This window comes from Acanthisitta chloris, unplaced genomic scaffold (genome assembly GCF_000695815.1).
Source record: "Acanthisitta chloris isolate BGI_N310 unplaced genomic scaffold, ASM69581v1 scaffold7922, whole genome shotgun sequence".
Taxonomy (NCBI): Eukaryota; Metazoa; Chordata; class Aves; order Passeriformes; family Acanthisittidae; genus Acanthisitta; species Acanthisitta chloris.
In genome coordinates this window covers 23764-42313 of record NW_008659873.1, presented here as the reverse complement: position 1 = coordinate 42313, position 18550 = coordinate 23764, and the positions used below count along the sequence as shown (strand labels likewise).

At 40.1% G+C, this 18550-nt stretch overlaps 1 protein-coding gene across 3 annotated transcripts in view; it reads right to left on the bottom strand.

Annotated features, from left to right (window-relative positions):
* Positions 1-3951: 3951 nt before the first annotated feature.
* Positions 3952-18550, bottom strand: part of EHF (ets homologous factor) — a 31074-nt gene continuing 16475 nt past the window's right edge. Inside the window, exons 2-9 of one of the 3 annotated variants that reach the window (XM_009069570.1) lie at positions 16267-16366; positions 13569-13814; positions 13191-13250; positions 10911-10979; positions 10751-10819; positions 7742-7801; positions 5141-5336; positions 3952-4282 (exon numbers count right to left, since the gene is read on the bottom strand). In XM_009069570.1, coding sequence (XP_009067818.1) covers positions 4183-4282; positions 5141-5336; positions 7742-7801; positions 10751-10819; positions 10911-10979; positions 13191-13250; positions 13569-13814; positions 16267-16363 — 897 coding nt within the window. In that variant the 5' untranslated portion in view covers positions 16364-16366 and the 3' untranslated portion in view covers positions 3952-4182. Of the gene's footprint in view, positions 4283-5140; positions 5337-7741; positions 7802-9928; positions 9932-10750; positions 10820-10910; positions 10980-13190; positions 13251-13568; positions 13815-16266; positions 16367-18550 lie in introns of those variants that run through there. The other 2 variants (XM_009069572.1, XM_009069571.1) reach the window with 2 other exon arrangements.

The window sequence follows — 18550 nt, the reverse complement described above, 5'->3', positions numbered from 1 at the left end:
TTTGCCCCACTGCAGTGAAGTTCCTGATGTGAGATCCAAGCCCAACTCCAGATATGTTGGCACAGCAACAGGTTGCCATAGCAGGATGCTCCTTGTGCTGCCAGCTTGGGATACCCAGCGTAGCAGCAACAGGGACTACAGGATGGCTCATTGCAGGTCCATGGGCTGCACCTTTGCACCCTACTGATACAGCCACAGCCACCCACAGAGTGTAAATGCCATATGGGTCTACTTTGACTTTCTTGTAATTATAGAGGTTTCCACTTTTTTTACCTGCAGACCAAATCAGGAGAGAGAAATAACATGAAGGGCAGGATTTCATAGTTTTGGCTGCTTTGATTCAGTAAAGGAAATGCTCAGAGTGAGTAATGGCATCCTTAATCAGCCTGGCCCTTGCACACACACTTCAAAACACCTTGAAGTTAAATCAGTGCTGAAGTAAGGCCTTTGTTAAGTTTAGCAGCCGAACAAGAAAGGTGATCTAGGTGTGTTGACATAAACCATGATTTCAGTGAGGCCTGTGAGACATAAAACAGGTTTGGAAATCCCAAAATAGTTGGGCCTTTTGGCATATTAGTAAATTTAAGCTATTGAATTTTAAAGTAGTGACATCAATCCTTTCATCAATATTGAAATATTCTTCAGTCCTGAAAGAATTCCTACCAGTCGCTTCCAATCTCGAGACATAAAAAAAAGTGAAGATAAACACTATTCAGCAAATTTCTTTCATGAGTTTTATTTGAATTTATATCATATCCACAAAAATAGAAACAGTCTTTGGAACTATTTTGTGAATACATAGTCTCCAAGCTGAGATTACAATGGCAATAGTGAAATACCTAACTCGGATTTGTTTCCACATGTAGACATTGAAGATGATGCTGTGAGAAGCAAGCAGGAATTATGCAATGTGCTGCAGAAAGAAAGACGACAACGTAACTAAACATTTCAATGTCTGTGTAGTTCAACAGCCTACATATAGTTTCTCAGGATGTTTTTTGAGCAAGTTTCTCTAATTTTGTGCAGAAAACATTGAGAGTGCTCATGCCAACACCTTTGACATTGTGATTTACATGTAACTGCATAAATATACTTTGCTATCTAAAGCTTTATACATACGAAAAATTATGGTACAATAAAAATCTATACACATGGTGCTACCAGTTCAGCAGCTGCTATCTTAAAGGATATGTCTAAAAATATGATTGCTCAGCCTCTGAAATAGAAAATAAAAGAGCAATCAGAAATGCTTTTTGTTTAAATAGCAATTTACAGAAACATTCATCTCTTCATTTTCTCCGTTTGCTTAGGTCTGGTAAAAAAGATTCCCTTTGGTTGGTTGCATCTGTCCTTGGCAAGAACTGTAGTTTTAAACAGTCCCTTGTGTTTGTCTTAGGCAAAGGTTAATATATGTTGACTGGCTTCTATTCCAGCTTCGTGCTGCTGTAATGCTGAATGACAAGTGCCTAGCCTGAAAAGTTCTGCAGAGTTGAAACAGAAACTTGCATGATTTCCATGTGCTGAAAGACCTGACACTGGAAGACAGACATTTATACTGCACCCCAGCATAAATCACTCTCTAGATTTATGTACTATGCTTCTAAATAAAGCTTTATATTTCAAAACCTTTAAACCAGGTTTAGCTGCTGCTCAGCAACCAAGTGGTGACACATATATATCACAGGTTCATTTCATCTCCCAAGAGGTTTGGTGAGAGGTACAAAGCAGATTTATGAAGGTATTACAATCACTTGCTGTAAGATACGTGTTAACCTGAGATAAGATACAACTATATTGCAGATTTGTGATGGTACCACTGATTTCAGATTTTCACCTAAAGTGTGGATTGGGAAGAGGTGTGAAAAGCATGGAGCAAAGGGCTGCAAATAACCATGGTGGGGAGGGGGAGGCAATGGGCTTAGGAGCAAAGCAAAGGTACTCTCCTCATCTGGTGGCCTGATTCTTGTTATATGAACTACAAAATGATGGTAAAGGAATTGGAATTAGCAGATTAAGCTACAAAAAAAGGAAATTATTGCATTGCACCAAAGCAAGCAAGGCTAGCACAGTCAGATTTAAAAAAAAACAAACAGAGAGAGATAGACTGAGAGAAAAAATGCTTTGAAGTACACAGGCTTATTATTTGATTTGTAAATAAGATGTACCTCTCTCCACCCAGTTTATGAAAAGTAAAAATTGTCATGTATGGGTAATTGATGGTGACAGCTCCGGCATACACAGTGTAGGAGGTGGTGTTATTGTTTAACATGCCCTACATGTGTAGATAACAAGTTAGGCTCTCATGTTTGCCTACAAATTGTTGCTAAGCACATTTTATACCCTTTATATTGATACTTCTGTTGTCTCTTGGTTTCATCTCTATTTCCTTTTAAGACAAACAAAAAAATGGAATATCCTGCAACCTCCAGCTGTACCTTGCTGCATTTCAAGCTAATATGGATTCAAACCCAGGGGACGCCTGAGGAAATGGATATTAGATAGATTTATTATTCTTCATTTTAATTTTTTTCCTTTTTTTCCCTGTTATTGTTTTCCAAATTCCCCATCCCTGAAAAAGTGAGTTGGAATTGATCTTGGCTTCACCTCTGTTAACATCACCAAGAAAATCCTGTTTCTCAACTCCCATATCTCACGTACTCACTGACCTGGTGAGGTGCTGCCTCCTCTAGTTTTTATTTCCCCATGTCCTGCATGTGCTTAGTGCCAACAGGAAGCATTTGTGACTTGGACAAAGAAAAAGCTGCCACGAAACATTCAGTCTCTGCCTGCCAACAGGAAGCATTTGTGACTTGGAGAAAGAAAAAGCTGCCACGAAATATTCAGTCTCTGCTTAGCACTGCTAGACATGAGCCCAAAATACTGACCCACATCTGAATGTGCCCAAAATCTCAGTGTCTTTATGTCGATGGGTTTTTCTCCAACTAAGAATCCCAAGCACAACTGACATATGTCGATGGGTTTTTCTCCAACTAAGATCCCAAGCATAACTGACAAATACAATATAGAGTTAGACTTGAGAAAAGCAAAGGGAACTCCTATTTTACACACAGTGTAGCTTTGCATTTCCCCAAGGTTTTTTGGGAGTATCTGTCCAAGTGGGACTTGACCTGCCAGGAGGACCATACAACTTGAAGGAACTGTGGCAGACTGCTTCCTCATGCCATGGGATTAATATATGTTTTGCTTTCCCACCTCCTCACTGCTCCATATGGCACGGATTGTAATGATTTAATTAAGAAAGCAAGAGGGAGAGAGGAGTATTAGCATTCCTACTGGGAAAACAGTGCCTTTTAGTGAGTTTGCCCAACTGGAAAACAACTATCTTCCTTCGATACCTTTTGGTCCCCAAAATTGACTCTCTTCCTGCAGTTCATGTCCAGTGTTAAAAACAAATAGCCCTTTTCCTGGGATGAGCTGAATGCTTTTTGGAGGTTAGGGAGGATACTCCATATCAGGTAAGGTTTGGTCTTAAACTTCTGCCTAGAAAAGAAGGTCACAGTGGGGGAGGTAGTATGGGTTCTCCAAATAAATGCTGACAGCTTGCAGAGACTGCTCTCTGTGGCTGGGATCAGCCAGCTGAAGAGGAACCCACTGTCTAGCTCAACAAAAGCAGCTGGAAGCCAGCAAAGTATTAAAACACAGAGAAATCAGAGGAGGGAAGGAACAAGTGGTATTGGCCAATGCAAGCTATAAACTAGCTGACTATGAAAGAAGGCTACTTGGCTCAGAGATGCTTTACTGTTTCCACCACTTATAGTTGCCTTCCAAAGTGGATTATCATACTCCCTAAATGCCCTAGTATTTAGTTCCTTCCCTTTCTTTGCATGACTCATAAATCACATTATGCCTGTATGATTTTAAAACAAAAAAAAAAAAATCAAAAAAAAATAAAACAGGGGAAAAAAAAAAGAGGAAAACTTCACAAGAAGGGAAAAATAATCATATTTCTATAATGTTAACTTATATCACAGAAAACTGTGTACATTTTTTCCCCATACAGGACATACTTCAAATAAAATAATTTTAACACCAATAATGATAATGTTCTTTCTTCCCGACAGAAGTAGAGTTGTTTTTTCACCCCAGTTTGGTACATAAATATAAGAAAATAGTCTTTGAATATTTACATCCATATGTTTTAAATGTTATTTCTTGATATATTTAATTCTCGTTTTCTCTCCAGCCACGAGCATTCTTTCCAAATTTATATACTAGTCTCCGACCATCCACACGCTCCAGGATTTCCCTTTTATAATAGTATCTGTTAAAATAAAAACACAGAAAAAAATTTAGGAGTAAATTCACCTGTGGTTCTAAAAGGTCACTGCCAACTAGGCAATCCCTCAGCTAACTTAGAAGTCTTTATTTTCTGTTGAGGGAGATAAAATGCCTAAGATTGTTATAACTTCATGACAGAGAAGGAAAAATTGATGTCTCCTTTTTACTTTATATTACTTAGCTTCTGAGTTTGAATTGCACCATATTTCAGGTCAAAGCACATTGCCATATTTATCACACACTCTTATGAGATTTCATGGGTTTGTTGTGGGGTTTTTTTGCCAGATAAGTCAGGATCTGAAATCAGACTAGGAAAGGATCTGAGCTTCCATTTGAAAAACACATGTTGAACTCTCATATTTGATTATGGAAAAACACTCAAAGTGTTAAATCAAAGAGGAAAGAAAATCCTGACAGGGATTGTAAAGCTATTTTAAGAGAATGGATGTGGAGTATGTCTAGTTTGTGAACATTGCTGGAAATAACGAAGTCTCTGACCATTACTGGGCCATTTGAGCTTTCCCAGCTCAATAGGACATGAACTTTCAGCTTGCTGCAACCATGTGTGTATCCTAGACTGGTTGTTTGAGTAGAAAGCAACAAGAGTACCTTTTTTTATATATACATATACATACACACACAATTATTTGTGTTATATATATTATATCGTGGAGAAGACAAAGAACATAGTGTTATAGTCTTTTTGAATTAGTGGAAGAGTCTCAACTGTCAATGAAAGCAACTGGTGCTGCTGACAAATCATTTTTAAAAGTCAAACAGATTCTCCATTCAGTTAGTCTGTATATGTGCCACAGTCTTGCTCAGCAGCATTTCAGCTCACCTCATAGCCCGGCTGAGTTTCTCATAAGTCATGCTGCTGTTGTTTTTCTTCTTTCCCCAGAGCTGAGCCACAGCTTCAGATTTTAAAAATCTGAAGACACCTTCTGACCGGTCTTCCCACTTGATTAATCCTGGGTTTTTCTCAGGATTGAGAAGAATATCTCGAATAAATTCCCAAAGATGAGTTCCTCGAGGGTCTGAAAGGGAAAAGGGGGCAGGAAGGAGTGTCTCAAGAGCTCTCTGGGCTGTGCTTGCCACTTTAATGTCATCTACAGAGGTTGAATGCTCCGTAGAGACAGACCATATTTTCTGGCATGCTGGACCCCCAACCTCAGAGATATATAGGTAAAAAACACTGACAGGCTTTACTCTGTGTTGGCCTTAGGCAGTCTGAGCCCTGTGGCAGACAGGTAGGAGCTCCAGCAACCAGGGGTAGCAACATCCAAACGACCCAACACTTCCTTCTGCCTTTGGCACTGCTTGTGCCCTGAAGAGAACATGTTTAAGCCTTCCCCTCATCCTATTTGCCCATTTTTCCTGACACTCTTCTCCAGCACAGCATGTAACCTGATATTATTGTGTAGTACGTGAAACAGCCAAGTTACTGTGAAGTAGGCACTGAACTTCCATGCATTTAAAAGCCAGACAGAAGGCACAGGAGGTGAAATGCCATTCTGCATGAATGAGTAAGTAAGAAGGTGTCCAGTAGAGAGAGGGACAGTGACAAAACTGGCCTGCCAAAATTGCATGTGAAAAGGGTGTTCAAAAGTTTGAGCACGATAAAGAAAAGGCAAAAACAGATCTCTAAATTCAACAGGCCTCCCAGCTAAAGCACAAACACATCCCACAGTTACTACAGAGATGGCACCAGAAAGCCCAGGTCAAAAAGAAAACAAATAAATTAAATCCTACAAGTCAAATGAAGCAGTTTGCAAAAGAAGAATAACAAACACAGTGACAAGGTGAGCCAGAAAGACAGCAGTCCTTTGGTCTGACTTCAAAAGCATGCAATTAGACCAAATTAAGAAGGAAACAAGCTAGTCAAAGATGTGAAGGTAACCTGAAAATGGTATACAGTGCAATATGAGTAGAATGAGATTTCAGACAACTAATCCAATATTTACCTTTGCTATTATCTTTTTTTTTTTTTTTCTAGAACCAGTGAAATGTGGTGGACTAGGCTTATCTGGGCATGAGTGATGTACTTAATGGTCATGATACAGAGCAGTACTGAAGAAACTGGAGATGTAGGTGATTAGCCCAGCCTGACAATGTGACCTGTTCTGTATGTCAAGGCTGTGATTAAATTCTTAAAACCATAGAATATCTTGAGTTGGAAAGGACCTTTAAGGATCATCGAGTCCTACTCCCTGATCCTCACAGGACTTCCTAAAACTAAATCATATGACTAAGACACTCCTTGAACTCTGTCAGACTTGGTGCAGTGACCATTTCCCTGGGGAGCCTGTTCCAGTGATTGACCACCCTCTGGATGAAGAACCTTTCTCTATTGTCCAGTCTGAACTTCCCTTGACACAGCTTCATTCCATTTCCTCATGTCCTACCACTGGTCACCAGAGAGAGATCAGCATCTCCCCCTCTGATGCCCTTCTTGAGGAAGCTGCAGACTGTGAGGAAAACACCCCTCAGCCTTCTCTTCTCTAAGCTGAACAAGCCAAGAGACCTCAGTTCCTCACAGATCTGTCTTCAGACCACTCCCATCTAATCCTTTCATTAACAACCTTGTTATACACACAATAAGAAATGATATTTCTGTGTAAAGATATAAAGTTCAGGAGTTCTGTATGGGCAAAAGTGACAGAACAGAGTAACAAGAGGAGTCAGGAAGAGATGTAATCTGGAAGTCATATACAAACAGGATGAAATTGAACAGTACAGAATGAAGTGAAGGACCAATATTAAGCTTTTCTATTATAAACAGGGAATTACACGTGACACAAAAGACATACACAAGCTATTTTCAGCATAAAATCCTCAATAAAGTATATTAATGGAACTATGTACAGAAATCACAATTATGGCAACCTGTCTTCCAAGTCAGATTGAATAAAATCTAGCAGAAAAAAAAGCAGTTGAGGGGAGTGGAAAGACTGTCATATCAGAAGAGAAGAAGGTGGCAAGATTGAGGGACTGGTGCTTGCTTGTGCTGCCATGTGTGAGAAGTTGTGCAGGGAGATGCTGAGCAGGGTCTGTGGTGTATGCTGCACCAGGCAGGCACAGGCACGAGCATGACTGTGCCCACGCAAAGACCTTCCTGATGTAATCCTGGGTCTTCCTCATCATTCCTTCACTCCAGTCTACCAGCCCAGCTCAACATAGGGCAAAGACAGCTGATTTTCTACTTGCTTCCCCATAAGCCCTCACTGATACAAGCAATTTGAAAAGTTTAACAAAATTGAGTCACAAATAATGTAAACAAACAGTGCTAGACAGTCAGATCCTTGGAGGATTCAATCACAATAGCGATCTAACCAGTTTTGCTTTCAAAATGTTTCCTCTTCCCTCCCGAAGATGATTTGCTTTTCATGTGTTTTTCCTTCAATCAACTAACCAACCATTATAAACATGGATGTTGACTTACTGTGCTTCTTAGTGTGGGACTTTGGGGTATGATCTTGCGATTTTTTTGCGTCTGAAGAGTCTGCAGAGAAGGAAAATGAAGCCTATTTGTAAATTTGATTAAAGGCTTTCCATTGACTAGCAGGTTGAAAGAAATAAAAACCACAAAAAAGAACAAATATCTCTTTTAAAGATAATCACTTTTCGGAAGGTAATCTAAGTGAGGAGGGAGAGTTTTGTTTTCTGTACCATATGTTAATCAGCACACTTCTCAAAGAGACCATTGATGAATAAAGAATGAATGCAGAGGTAAACATTTGGCTTTTGAAACCTAGATTTGATTAACAAATACCTCACCTCATGTTATGTGTGAGAGAGAGAAAAATAAGATGATCACATCTATAAAAGGAATCCTGAATTGTCCCATTATGTCTTAGTCTTTGCAGAAGCACGTATCTTTGGGGGCTTATTTGTTTCTAAAGAGATGATCTAATGTGAAATGTATGTGCTGGTACCAAAGCACAGAACACCTACCTGGCTAAAACATAATGAACTGGCAGAGCATTGTTGTTTGGGGGGGCAGGGAGGGGGGAAAGGGGCTGCACTAGTAGGAGTTTTTGGCAGCTGGACGTGCATATATTTTCCTGTGGCTCAGAGCCATAGAAACAAGCCATTTCTCATCGATGGTACTTTATCACCTGCAGTCAGCCAGAGGAGGAATAAGGTTTCTGGCACAAGTGTTTCTTCAGAAATGAAAAAAAAAAGAAAGAATAGTTCTGCCTGTTCATGACTGTAAACTACCTCGCAGTCTGCACGTTCAACCCTCCCGCCCTCAAACCGCTGCAGCCTGGCTCTGCTCTCACTCTTAATTAATAGCTTTCATCTGATTGCTCCAAGTCTCCCAAAATCTGTGGGATAGTCCTCAGAGGGAGCCCCTTCTGTGTTTGCTTTTCAGCATATTTGTCCCTGAATCCCATAAAGCAAAGCTGAAGGTCCCACGCATGTTTTCCCAGCTTCTATGAATGCACAATTATCATACTTTTCATGGAAACCAGACATTTGCATGGGAAAATGACTCACAGGAAATATTTATTTGCATAGAAACTTGTCAGATTTGCACAAGCTACTGCAATAACTGCATGTGAAAAGGTAGATGCAAAGTTATTCACACACTTGCTTTATTCATACATAACTGGAAACATAAACTGAACAAGTCCGTGGGGATGAGCCTAACCTCCACTGTTCTGAGCCTGATAAATTACTGTCCTTGACCCTCAAGCAGCAAACGTGCTCTGAGTCATTTTGCCTTCCCTCTCTCAAAGAGCAGGAATTAGCCTGAACCTTACTCAAGGGGTGGTGTGGGGGAAGTAAAATGAGGCTTATTTCACTGCCTTTCCTCAGATTATGATTCCCCTGATGTTATTAAAAGCCTGTGGGAACTCCAGGTAAGGAGAGCAGGACCCAGTCCTTTATTTGCCCTCATATAAATCTTTCTCATTTAAAAATCCCACAATTTGCTTGCAAATGTTTGTTATGCTCCACTTAGCTGGAGATTTCTTCTTGGAAGTTCAGTTGCCTTCTGCCTACCCAGCGATTTATTCTGGATTTCAGCTGTGTAAATATCCTCCTGCTCTGCCACAGCTCCTAGGTGGAGACTGGTTTCAAACATGCCATGTTAGGAGGCTGAGGCCTGACAGATGAAAAGAGTTATGATGCAGTTTCAACAAAGCTGTCTTGCAAAACTTTTGACAAAAGGTTACACATTATTTGCATATGATTCAGGAATGAGCCATTTTTTTACGGGATATACAAATTTAGTTTTTACAGGAGGCTGTGCCCTTGGTGTGCCACCCTAGCTCTAGGCTTAAGCAGTCAGCAGATGAACACACCGTGCCAGGATCTGGACAAGTCCTGAGTCCTGTCAGAGAGCTCTGAAATCCTGGTAGACATCTTGTGAGAGTGGGTGGAGGTGGCAGAGAAAGCAAACAGAGTGTTTGGTCGGGGTTTTTTATTTCTTCTTCTGGTCAGGTTTTCGCTCTCTTCTTTGGTTGTTTTTTTTTTTTTCATTTATAGCTGAGTGCATTTGTTTGAGCTGTGTGTCACTTGGCAAGCCCAGCCAGGCTGGGAGAAGCACTGAATGGGTAGGCACAGAGGCTGTGACTGCCACCACAGACAGAGCACAGGGCTGTCCCCAGTGCAGAGATAGCACCTGCTAGGCTGCACCTACAGCAGTGTCCTTTCCTTTCTTACCCCTCCAGGTCTTCCACTGCTTTTTCCCTCAGCCTCTGAAGAAGGACCTGCCTTTCCCTGTCCCCTGCCATCTCTGCTCTGCTCTTTTCCCACTGCCTTACTGTTTCACCTCTGCCCCAGCTCAGGGCACACAGAGCACCCTGACGTGTGTGACCAGACTGCACTTTCCCTGGGCACTACAGAAAACAGGTTTGCTCTGTCTCCTGCTCTTTAGCAGGCAGGTTGTAACTTTCCCTGAAGGAAGTGAAGCAGTGTGCAGTGACCACCCTGATGTCAGCTGAGACAGCTCCAGTAGGAAGTCCTCGTGCTGGAGCAGTTGGGCAGAGGGCTTGGTGCCTGTCCTACAGCTTCCCTGGGCCAACCCAAAGCCTGGCCCCAAACCTAGCAACCTACTCAGCATGAATCACTGGCTCACTAGGGAAACAGCCACTTCTGGGGAGGAATATGGCACTGGTTTGCCCATACAGAGAAGCGTGGTGTAGCTGGAATGTCTCGTCTCTCTAACATCTATCCCTTTGACTCAGTCGCTTTAAAAGATATGTGGAGATTGCAGATTATTTGGTCATCTTTCTCTTGACAGAGAGTAGACAGAAGCACTTCTTTAAAGAAAGTTATTGTAATAATGACAGCTAAAAAAAATCTGTCAGAATCAGCATTGCTTGGTTTAAAATTACTGGAGGCTCAGATTTAATCCTACAATAGAAGACCACAGAGACTATTACATGACGGTAGCTTTGGGACAAGTGACAAACAATTAAAAGTATAATTACAAGTTCCTTACCAGAAGATTGGTAACTAGGTGTCATCATGGAAATCTGGGCACGACAGAATGTTTTACTGTCCAATAACTCTGGGAATTAAAAAGAAGACATTTAAACTAATAGCCTCAGACAACAATAAAACCATCTCAGAAATGCATCAAGTATTGTGATGGTAGTTACCTACTGTACTACCATAGCCACTGTCATACAGGTAATTCTCTTCTTTCCAGGACACCATTAACGATGGGTCTGAAAGTAAAGGACCAAAAGGAAAATCAGATCACTAAAAGAACATTTTTTCGTGCAGAGGTAAATATTGAGCACTGAGGGAATTAGAAATGTGCAGAAAAATAAAGTGCTGTCAAGGGAACTAAGAAGTGAAGTGGCAATGTACAGAAATTCCTGTCACTCAAATTATGGATAGGTTTTTGTATATTCAGGCAAATGCATTTACACACAGCACTGACTTTTAGACATAATGTAGTATGTGTTTCCTTCTCCTGGCTAATACATCATTTATGCCTGGCCTTGAAGGTGGTTTCCTATGCCAAATCATCTCTAATTCTACCCAATCCAGTCCTGAATTCTCAGCCCCTGATGATTATGACAGTGTGTTGGTGCCATAGAGATGAAAGTGTTCTCAAATATCTAGTAAAACAGAAGGATGTTTATGATGAGCATTTATTTTTACAATGGTAGAACTCGAAAGTCTTCTCTGAAACAGAGCTTCATGTTTAAGCACATAGTGAGAAACATCAAAGCCTAGTCCTAGATGAAGGGACATTTTATTCCAGGCACATCAAGTCCCCATCCTTAACCTAAAAAACACCTTCATGATTAAAGAGGGATAAGTAGTGACATTCTGGATCAATATAAGCAGTACAGAAGTATTGTCTTCATGATCTATATGCTGATCTGGAAATTAGACTCTTTACAGTGCAATTTTGAGGTCAGAAGCCTTAAAAATCTCTTTTTCCTTTGAAACCAGGTCAGAAAGAACGAGATATAAGGTTCAAACATAGGTTATAGCTATTGTTTTTCATGTTCATATAAATGAAATCCAAACCCCAAAAGTGAGTTATAGCTAAATCATTATGTTTGGCTGAGTTACCACTTATGACATAGGAATTTAGCAGGCATGCTAAGTAATAGCTGCATGTTTGGGCACCCAGAGCTTGTGTTCCTACAATAGCACACACCCTTTGCTTGCTTGGACACCTGATCTGCCTAATGTTGCCTCTGAAGACAGGCCTTACCCAGCCAGAACATGGGGAGACAGTTTGCCTTCCTGCTTTGGCCTTTTTCAGCACCCATGTCTTTGCAGCTGGGATGGTTCACTAGAATGAGGCAGGCTTCCCCCCAAAACCACCAGCCCTGTCCCTGCTGGCTCAAAAGGAATATCTTTCCCAGCATTCCCAATCCACACTTCCAGCTCCTCCTCATGCAGAAATTAAACCCACTCCCACTGCCTGTGGTGAGCATCACCAGAGCCCATCCACACCACTCCTGATTCTGCACGTCTAGAACCACCCAAAAACAGGCTCACAGTGTTTGTTGGAGATGCCACATGCAACAAATCTGTGTTCAATAAAACATGGCTCATGAACACACCTGCATACAAAGAGTCTGGGACTAGGGGCATCAAGAGTGTTTAGCTATGGACAGGGGTGCTCTGGCAAAGGAACCAGGAAAATCATGCCTGAAGAACAGGGCTGAACCTAGCAGAAGTTCTTTTCTCAGTGAAACAAAATCCAGGGAGGAAAGGGATCTAGCTATGAACACACTAAAAAAAAAAAAGACTGCAACAGGAAAAATGCAGACCTGATCAAGTCAAAATATTGCCTGGCACATGTGAAGAAATTAAAATGAAATATTTTGTTTCGTCTCCAAGTTGTTTTGTTGGGAAATTTCCTCTTGTTTCAAACATTGACAGCACTTCACAATAAAATTTTTTTCTTTCTTTTTTTTCTCTCTTTTTAGACTGAACATATTGTTAAAACAGTTGTTTTGAAATGTGCTGAAGGAAGCATAGAATGAAGTCCTTGACAAAGCTGCATTCATTGAGCACTGCAAACTATTCCAGCTCTGTAGACTGTGGATACTGCAGACATCTTTGAGCAAAAGTGGCCACGTACATGTGATATTACCCAAAACTTCAGAACTAGGCACTGACTGATCATAGAGTCATAAAATCATAGAATTTTAGGGGTCGGAATGGACCTTACAGATCATCCAGCCCCAACCCCCTGGGCAGGGACATCTCCCCAATAGACCAGGTTGCTCAAGGCCTCGTCCGACCTGGCTCTGAACACTGCCAAGGTTGGATATTTGTGCTACTTCTTTAATTCTTCATGACACACTTTTCATTTTATTTAATGCCACTTTGATCTCTCTCTCTTGGCATGAACAGTTTCCCCTTTTGGTCACCATCAAAAGACAAGGTACCCAACCATTACACACCTGTTTGCTCTGTCTTCACAATGACATTATGAGATTGGTACATGTCACTTCCACACTGGCCTGGAAGAAAGCATATGGCAGGTAGGACATATGACAATGAGCACAGAAGAATCAAAGGTATTAGCTCGAAGCAGCAACTTCTACACCTTGAGCCAGAGGGCAAATTTTGAGGTGGGAGACATACCCTTTCCTCTTGCTCCTTCAGAATTCTGCCTTAAGTCATATCTAAGAAATTTAGTGACACAGTGAATGAGCTATAAGCAGAATAGCAAACATATCAAATATGATCTGCCTGGTAGGTTTCTGGGGAATGTAAGTGACTTGTGATGATCCCAGAATTCAGACCACTGTATTAGTCTCTGTCTAATATCTATTTACCATTCCATTTTAGGTGCTGAAGGTTGCTGTAAAGCAGTTGCCCTGCTGTTCCAGCTGCCTGAGTGAATTCCTGCAGGCTCATACTACACAGATGTTCCCCATTGATATCGAACTCCTGGAAAGGTATGCAGTTGGCATCCAGTTGGTTGGTATCAAGGAGATGCTGCAGCCACTCCCAGACTTGAAACTTAGTCCAGTACTGTGGGTGTATTTCATGCCACTGTGTACCATAGAAGCTACTGGATACTGGAAAAGAAAAGAAGTATTTACTGTCTCTGTTAGCACCACAGGATTATGTCACCAACAATAAAGATTTATAGCCAAATTGCATGCCTTGGAAGTCCACAGATCTAGACACTCTTCTCAGTTTTAAACACTGGTTCAGTAGCTATTGCTGGAGAAGATATTGTGGGGGGTTTGGCCTAAGTTTTCCAGTTAAAAGCTGGGAATTATTACATTACACATCTCTTGGCTGATTGAGTTTGTAAGAATTAATTTATTACTGTTGGCTAAATACACCAAAATTCTTGGATGGAAGATACTTTGCAGAAGTACTGTTGAAAAGGGATGTGGGAGAAGATAATTTTAGTGCATCAGAAAATGATGAGAAAACCTTACAAAATTCTCAGAGTGTGACGTGGGGACTTTATTTGAAACTTAGTAGGGATTGAATATGAATTGTGGGATTTAATCAAAGAAGGTTAACAGCTAAGGGATTCTCATACTGCTCCACAGCAAAAGCCTATCTGGATAGCCCAGAGCTTCAGGACAGAGCTGGAATTGTGATGACTGCATATTACTGCATAGTCAGACAAGATGATTTCTGAATGTAGCTGTAAAATTCATTTTTAGTTAGGAAATCTGCCTAATTTTCTTGTTTAAGTGTCTGAATCTTCTCTTGGCAATCTTTTAATCTGTTATATGTCATTGCATGACAATAATTTACATAAATGAAAGAAATTGTACGTGGGATAGGATAAGTCTGTAAGATAAGAGCAAAGGCAGGACTGCTTTGGTGTGTCCTCACAGAGTTCAGTGCAATTTATTCCTTGGGAAAGGAGGACAATGGAGTATGCCAAGCAGAGTGAGCAGTGTGATAAAATGCTCACAAGAGCATGAAGGGTGTAAGGCTGAGGGAATGAGATACTACAGAAAGAGGAAAGGCTGCCATGGCCTAGCTCTGTAGCAGCACCACTCCAGGATATGGCACCAGCCTGTCCTCAGTCTCCCCTAGGAAAGGATTAACCACACAGCTGGGAGAAGTACTGACAACTGTGGATATGCTAGAGGGCCACAAGAAACAGAGTTGGCACATTTTAGGAAATCACCTTCCCTCAGGTGCCACTAGCCCTCAGGTCTCTTCGATTGATACACATGGGTTGAAATACATGATGAAAACATTGGTTTCCAGGTAAGCACCAAAATAAGCCCTTAAGTTTCTCTATCAGTATTAGCCAACAATGCCTGTGCCAGTAATTTAGAGACTTTGCAGGAGTGTTTCTCATCCTCCCCTTTGGGGAATGACTGTGGAAGTGATTAAGAGTGTGGTATGTCACGAAAGGTTTGATGGAACCTTCAAGTAGCCCTTGAAAAGGAGGTTCATATGTATCCCTGTCACTTCAGAAGGGTAAAGTAATTTCAGAGACAACTAGAATATTAACATCAATGAAGATATTTTAGTGAGAGGAAAAAGCAGCTAGGTAAAAGTATAGTGAAGTGGTGAACTCTTGCACAGGCTGGTCTGAGCTTTCAGCTCCCTGTCTCTCTAAAACATAACTGAATCCTGAGGATTTTCACACTGGAAATTTGAAAATAGATTGCCACAGTTTCCCTTTGTGAAATCCTGTGCAAAGTGAAACTCACTCAGGACTTTTTTTCTGTATGAATCTGCTGCAGACAGGTCAGCACATTTATTAAGCACATGCTTATGTATTCCTGTGTATTTAGAAACTGCACAAAGAAAAGGGTAAGAGTTTCATCGAGTGGGAACTTTCCTTGTAAGTTTTGTTGTAGAATTTTTTTGGATGAGAAGGAGAACTGAAGTATGTGCTTGTCTGCTTAGATTTTGTTTACCTTTGCACTGAATAATGAAAAGAATTTTCAAATGATATCAAGCACTATAGAGAGAGATATAGGTTTATAGACATATTTTTATAGTGAGAGAATATATACGAATTTATTTATATATACATAGACATATAATCACAAAACAGAAAGGAAAAAAAGGGGGGAAAAAATCTCAAGTCACAAGGTATTTAGTGCTCTAATGCCAGTCTAATTAGAAAGCCATCTAGTAATTAGAGCTGAAAAAGCAAATACAGTAAAGGAGCAAAAGGACTAATCCCTAGGAAAGCCAGAGGGGTGATTAGCATTGAAGAGTAATGTTGGTTCAGAGGAGGCATGAGGGGTAAAGCTAAGAGAGAAAGAATTCTGGGCTAAGAAGAGAGAATTTTTGGCTCTTTCAACACCATTAGATGTTGAGAAAAAGAGCCAATAAGGAAATAAACCATTATCTGGTGACTTTTGCAAGTTCAGCTTTTTACAGATAAAGTAGTAACAAATAGAATTTTTTCTTACCAGAAGTAAAACTCCAGTAAATTAGTACTACTGAAAAATACTACTTATGCATGCTTAAAGGTGTAGCAACCCCTTTCCCCTGCCTCCTGGAAAAGAATGTGGGTCAGAGAATTCCTCCTACCATTGCATGTGGAATATCCATCTGTCCAGGAAGGCTGCTGGTGGAGTAGATTGCTGCTGGAATTGATACTCATTCTGCCAGCTCCTTCCAAAATCATGTTCTGCAAGTGAATCGAACAGCTTGCTTAGTGAGTGGTGTCTAGGACGTAAACGTCCGAGAGAGAAACGGCAAAAGAAAAAAAAATCTTTAAAAATCCACTGAAGGTAAAGTAAGGAGGCCAATTCCGTTTGTAGAAGCAGATACAACTGAAATCAAGAACATGTTGACACAACCCCTTTTCCACTGCCACAAAATCTCCTTATGATAAACATTACCATGATTAATTTGCATATTCAAGAAGCAAGTTTCTACAGCTGCCCATCCATAAATGAATAATCTGTAATCAGAAAAAAAGCCGAATGAAAAGACTCCTGACAGAGTAATACATGGAAACAGCCAAGAAATGTAATCCCAAAGAGTTTGGTATACAGAAACACCTTTTATTTTTCTTATTTCAAAGAGAAATGTGATTTAAACATGATTTTCTTTTTTTCTTGTCTAAGTTTTGGGCATTTTTAGGAGTGAGAAATGACTTTTCAATAACTGCAAATGAAACTATACAGTTCACAACAAGCCATGCTCAGAAAATCCTTCACAAAGAAGGATTTTCTTCCTTCAGGAAGAAGGTTACAGGAAGGTAATGTTACTGGGAATATCTTGTCAGCTGACCCAGTTTCTTACCTGATCTGTGTCAGCAGTGTCTACAACACTTCTTGGTAACAAGAACAGATAATACTTTTCAAACCACCAGAAAAAAATCAGATGGTCAAAGATCATGCAGATGACACAACCATTATTGTGGCAGAATCAATCTTTTGGAGTGACATCAACCCCAAAAGAGAATTTCCTCTTTTCTTTCCATGTATCTTAGCATTAGCACCACGAGTAAAATTGTCCTTTACTTTTTTACACTTAAAATAAACCCTGAGTGGATGATATTTTAAAAAAATGTCACGTTTGCCACATACTGAATCTTTCCAGTGAAAATACACAAAATTCCCCAATTACAGGTACTCACGATATTTCACCTTATCTTTCAGGCTTTTGAAGTAGCAAAGTTTAAAAAGGTACATTCTAACCATGGACATTCCTCAAGAGATTCAAAAAGCAATTTGTTAAGCGTTATAAAGGTTTCAAATTGTTATTCTTACATAAATACACAGATAAAACAACCCCAAAAACATGGTTCAGCAATGTTCTGAATCAAACGTCGTGAAGTCTGCGAAAACAAGACATTAGACATCAGAGTGGCATGTGCATGCAACTAGACTTCACCTTGGAATTAAAAAAGATTATGAAATACAAAATAGACTTGTGAAGGTTAAAGTCACTTGGCTGTTTATCCACTGAGGCCAATTAAAAAAGCTTCAAGCCTGACCCCATACAAGTTCATGCCAGCAACTGTTTTGGTCAAAGAAAAGGAGTCAAGAGAAACACAGCCTTGTTTTTGAAGGAAAAGCCTGAAAATTACGTAGGTCGATATTTTCCTCTGTCATTTAAAATAAAGCTTTTAACTTTCAAATGTTATGAGTCTCTTTTTCTTCCCTCCCACCCCTCTACCCCCTATATATTTAGAGAGAGGTTACTGACAATTGTTTAAAAAGCCAAAGTTAAAAGGTTTATCACAAGGAATAGTGCTTTAGAGCAGAAACTAGTTTAGGGCCCTCGGATTTTTAGCTAAACAGAATAGCAAAATCAAGCAATGGATGTTTTAAGAGTTGCTTTTCACTTTTAATTCTAGCCAAGCTGAGACTCAGTGACCACAGCAATGGAGAATTTAATTTCACACAGTAGGTATGTGGAGTTATAAAATATTAACAATTGAGAGAGAGATCTATAGTCCCACTCTGGCCAAATAAAAGATGTCTATTTTATCAGTCAGTTCCTTTATGCAAGTTAGAGAAGAAAACATTTTTTTAGCTCCCTGTAAAGGCCAAGTGACTTAGTATTGTGAGGAAGAAGGTGTAAGGAAACATTTGAATTTATTATACTGATTATAAAGATGTTCAGCATATAACGTGTATGAGTTATATACTTGATGTGTGAGAACTTATAAGCAGTAATGAATGTTTGACAGTCAATACACACATTTCTGGGGCTGTACAGGTTGCTGATGTATCAAGTTATTTCTTTAACTTCAGTTGTAAACATTAAAGAAAACTAGGTATGATTGAATGAAGTACTAATGAAAAATACCTTATTACAGTACCAAATAGGGGTGAGGTAGAATATGAGGAGAGGCTGA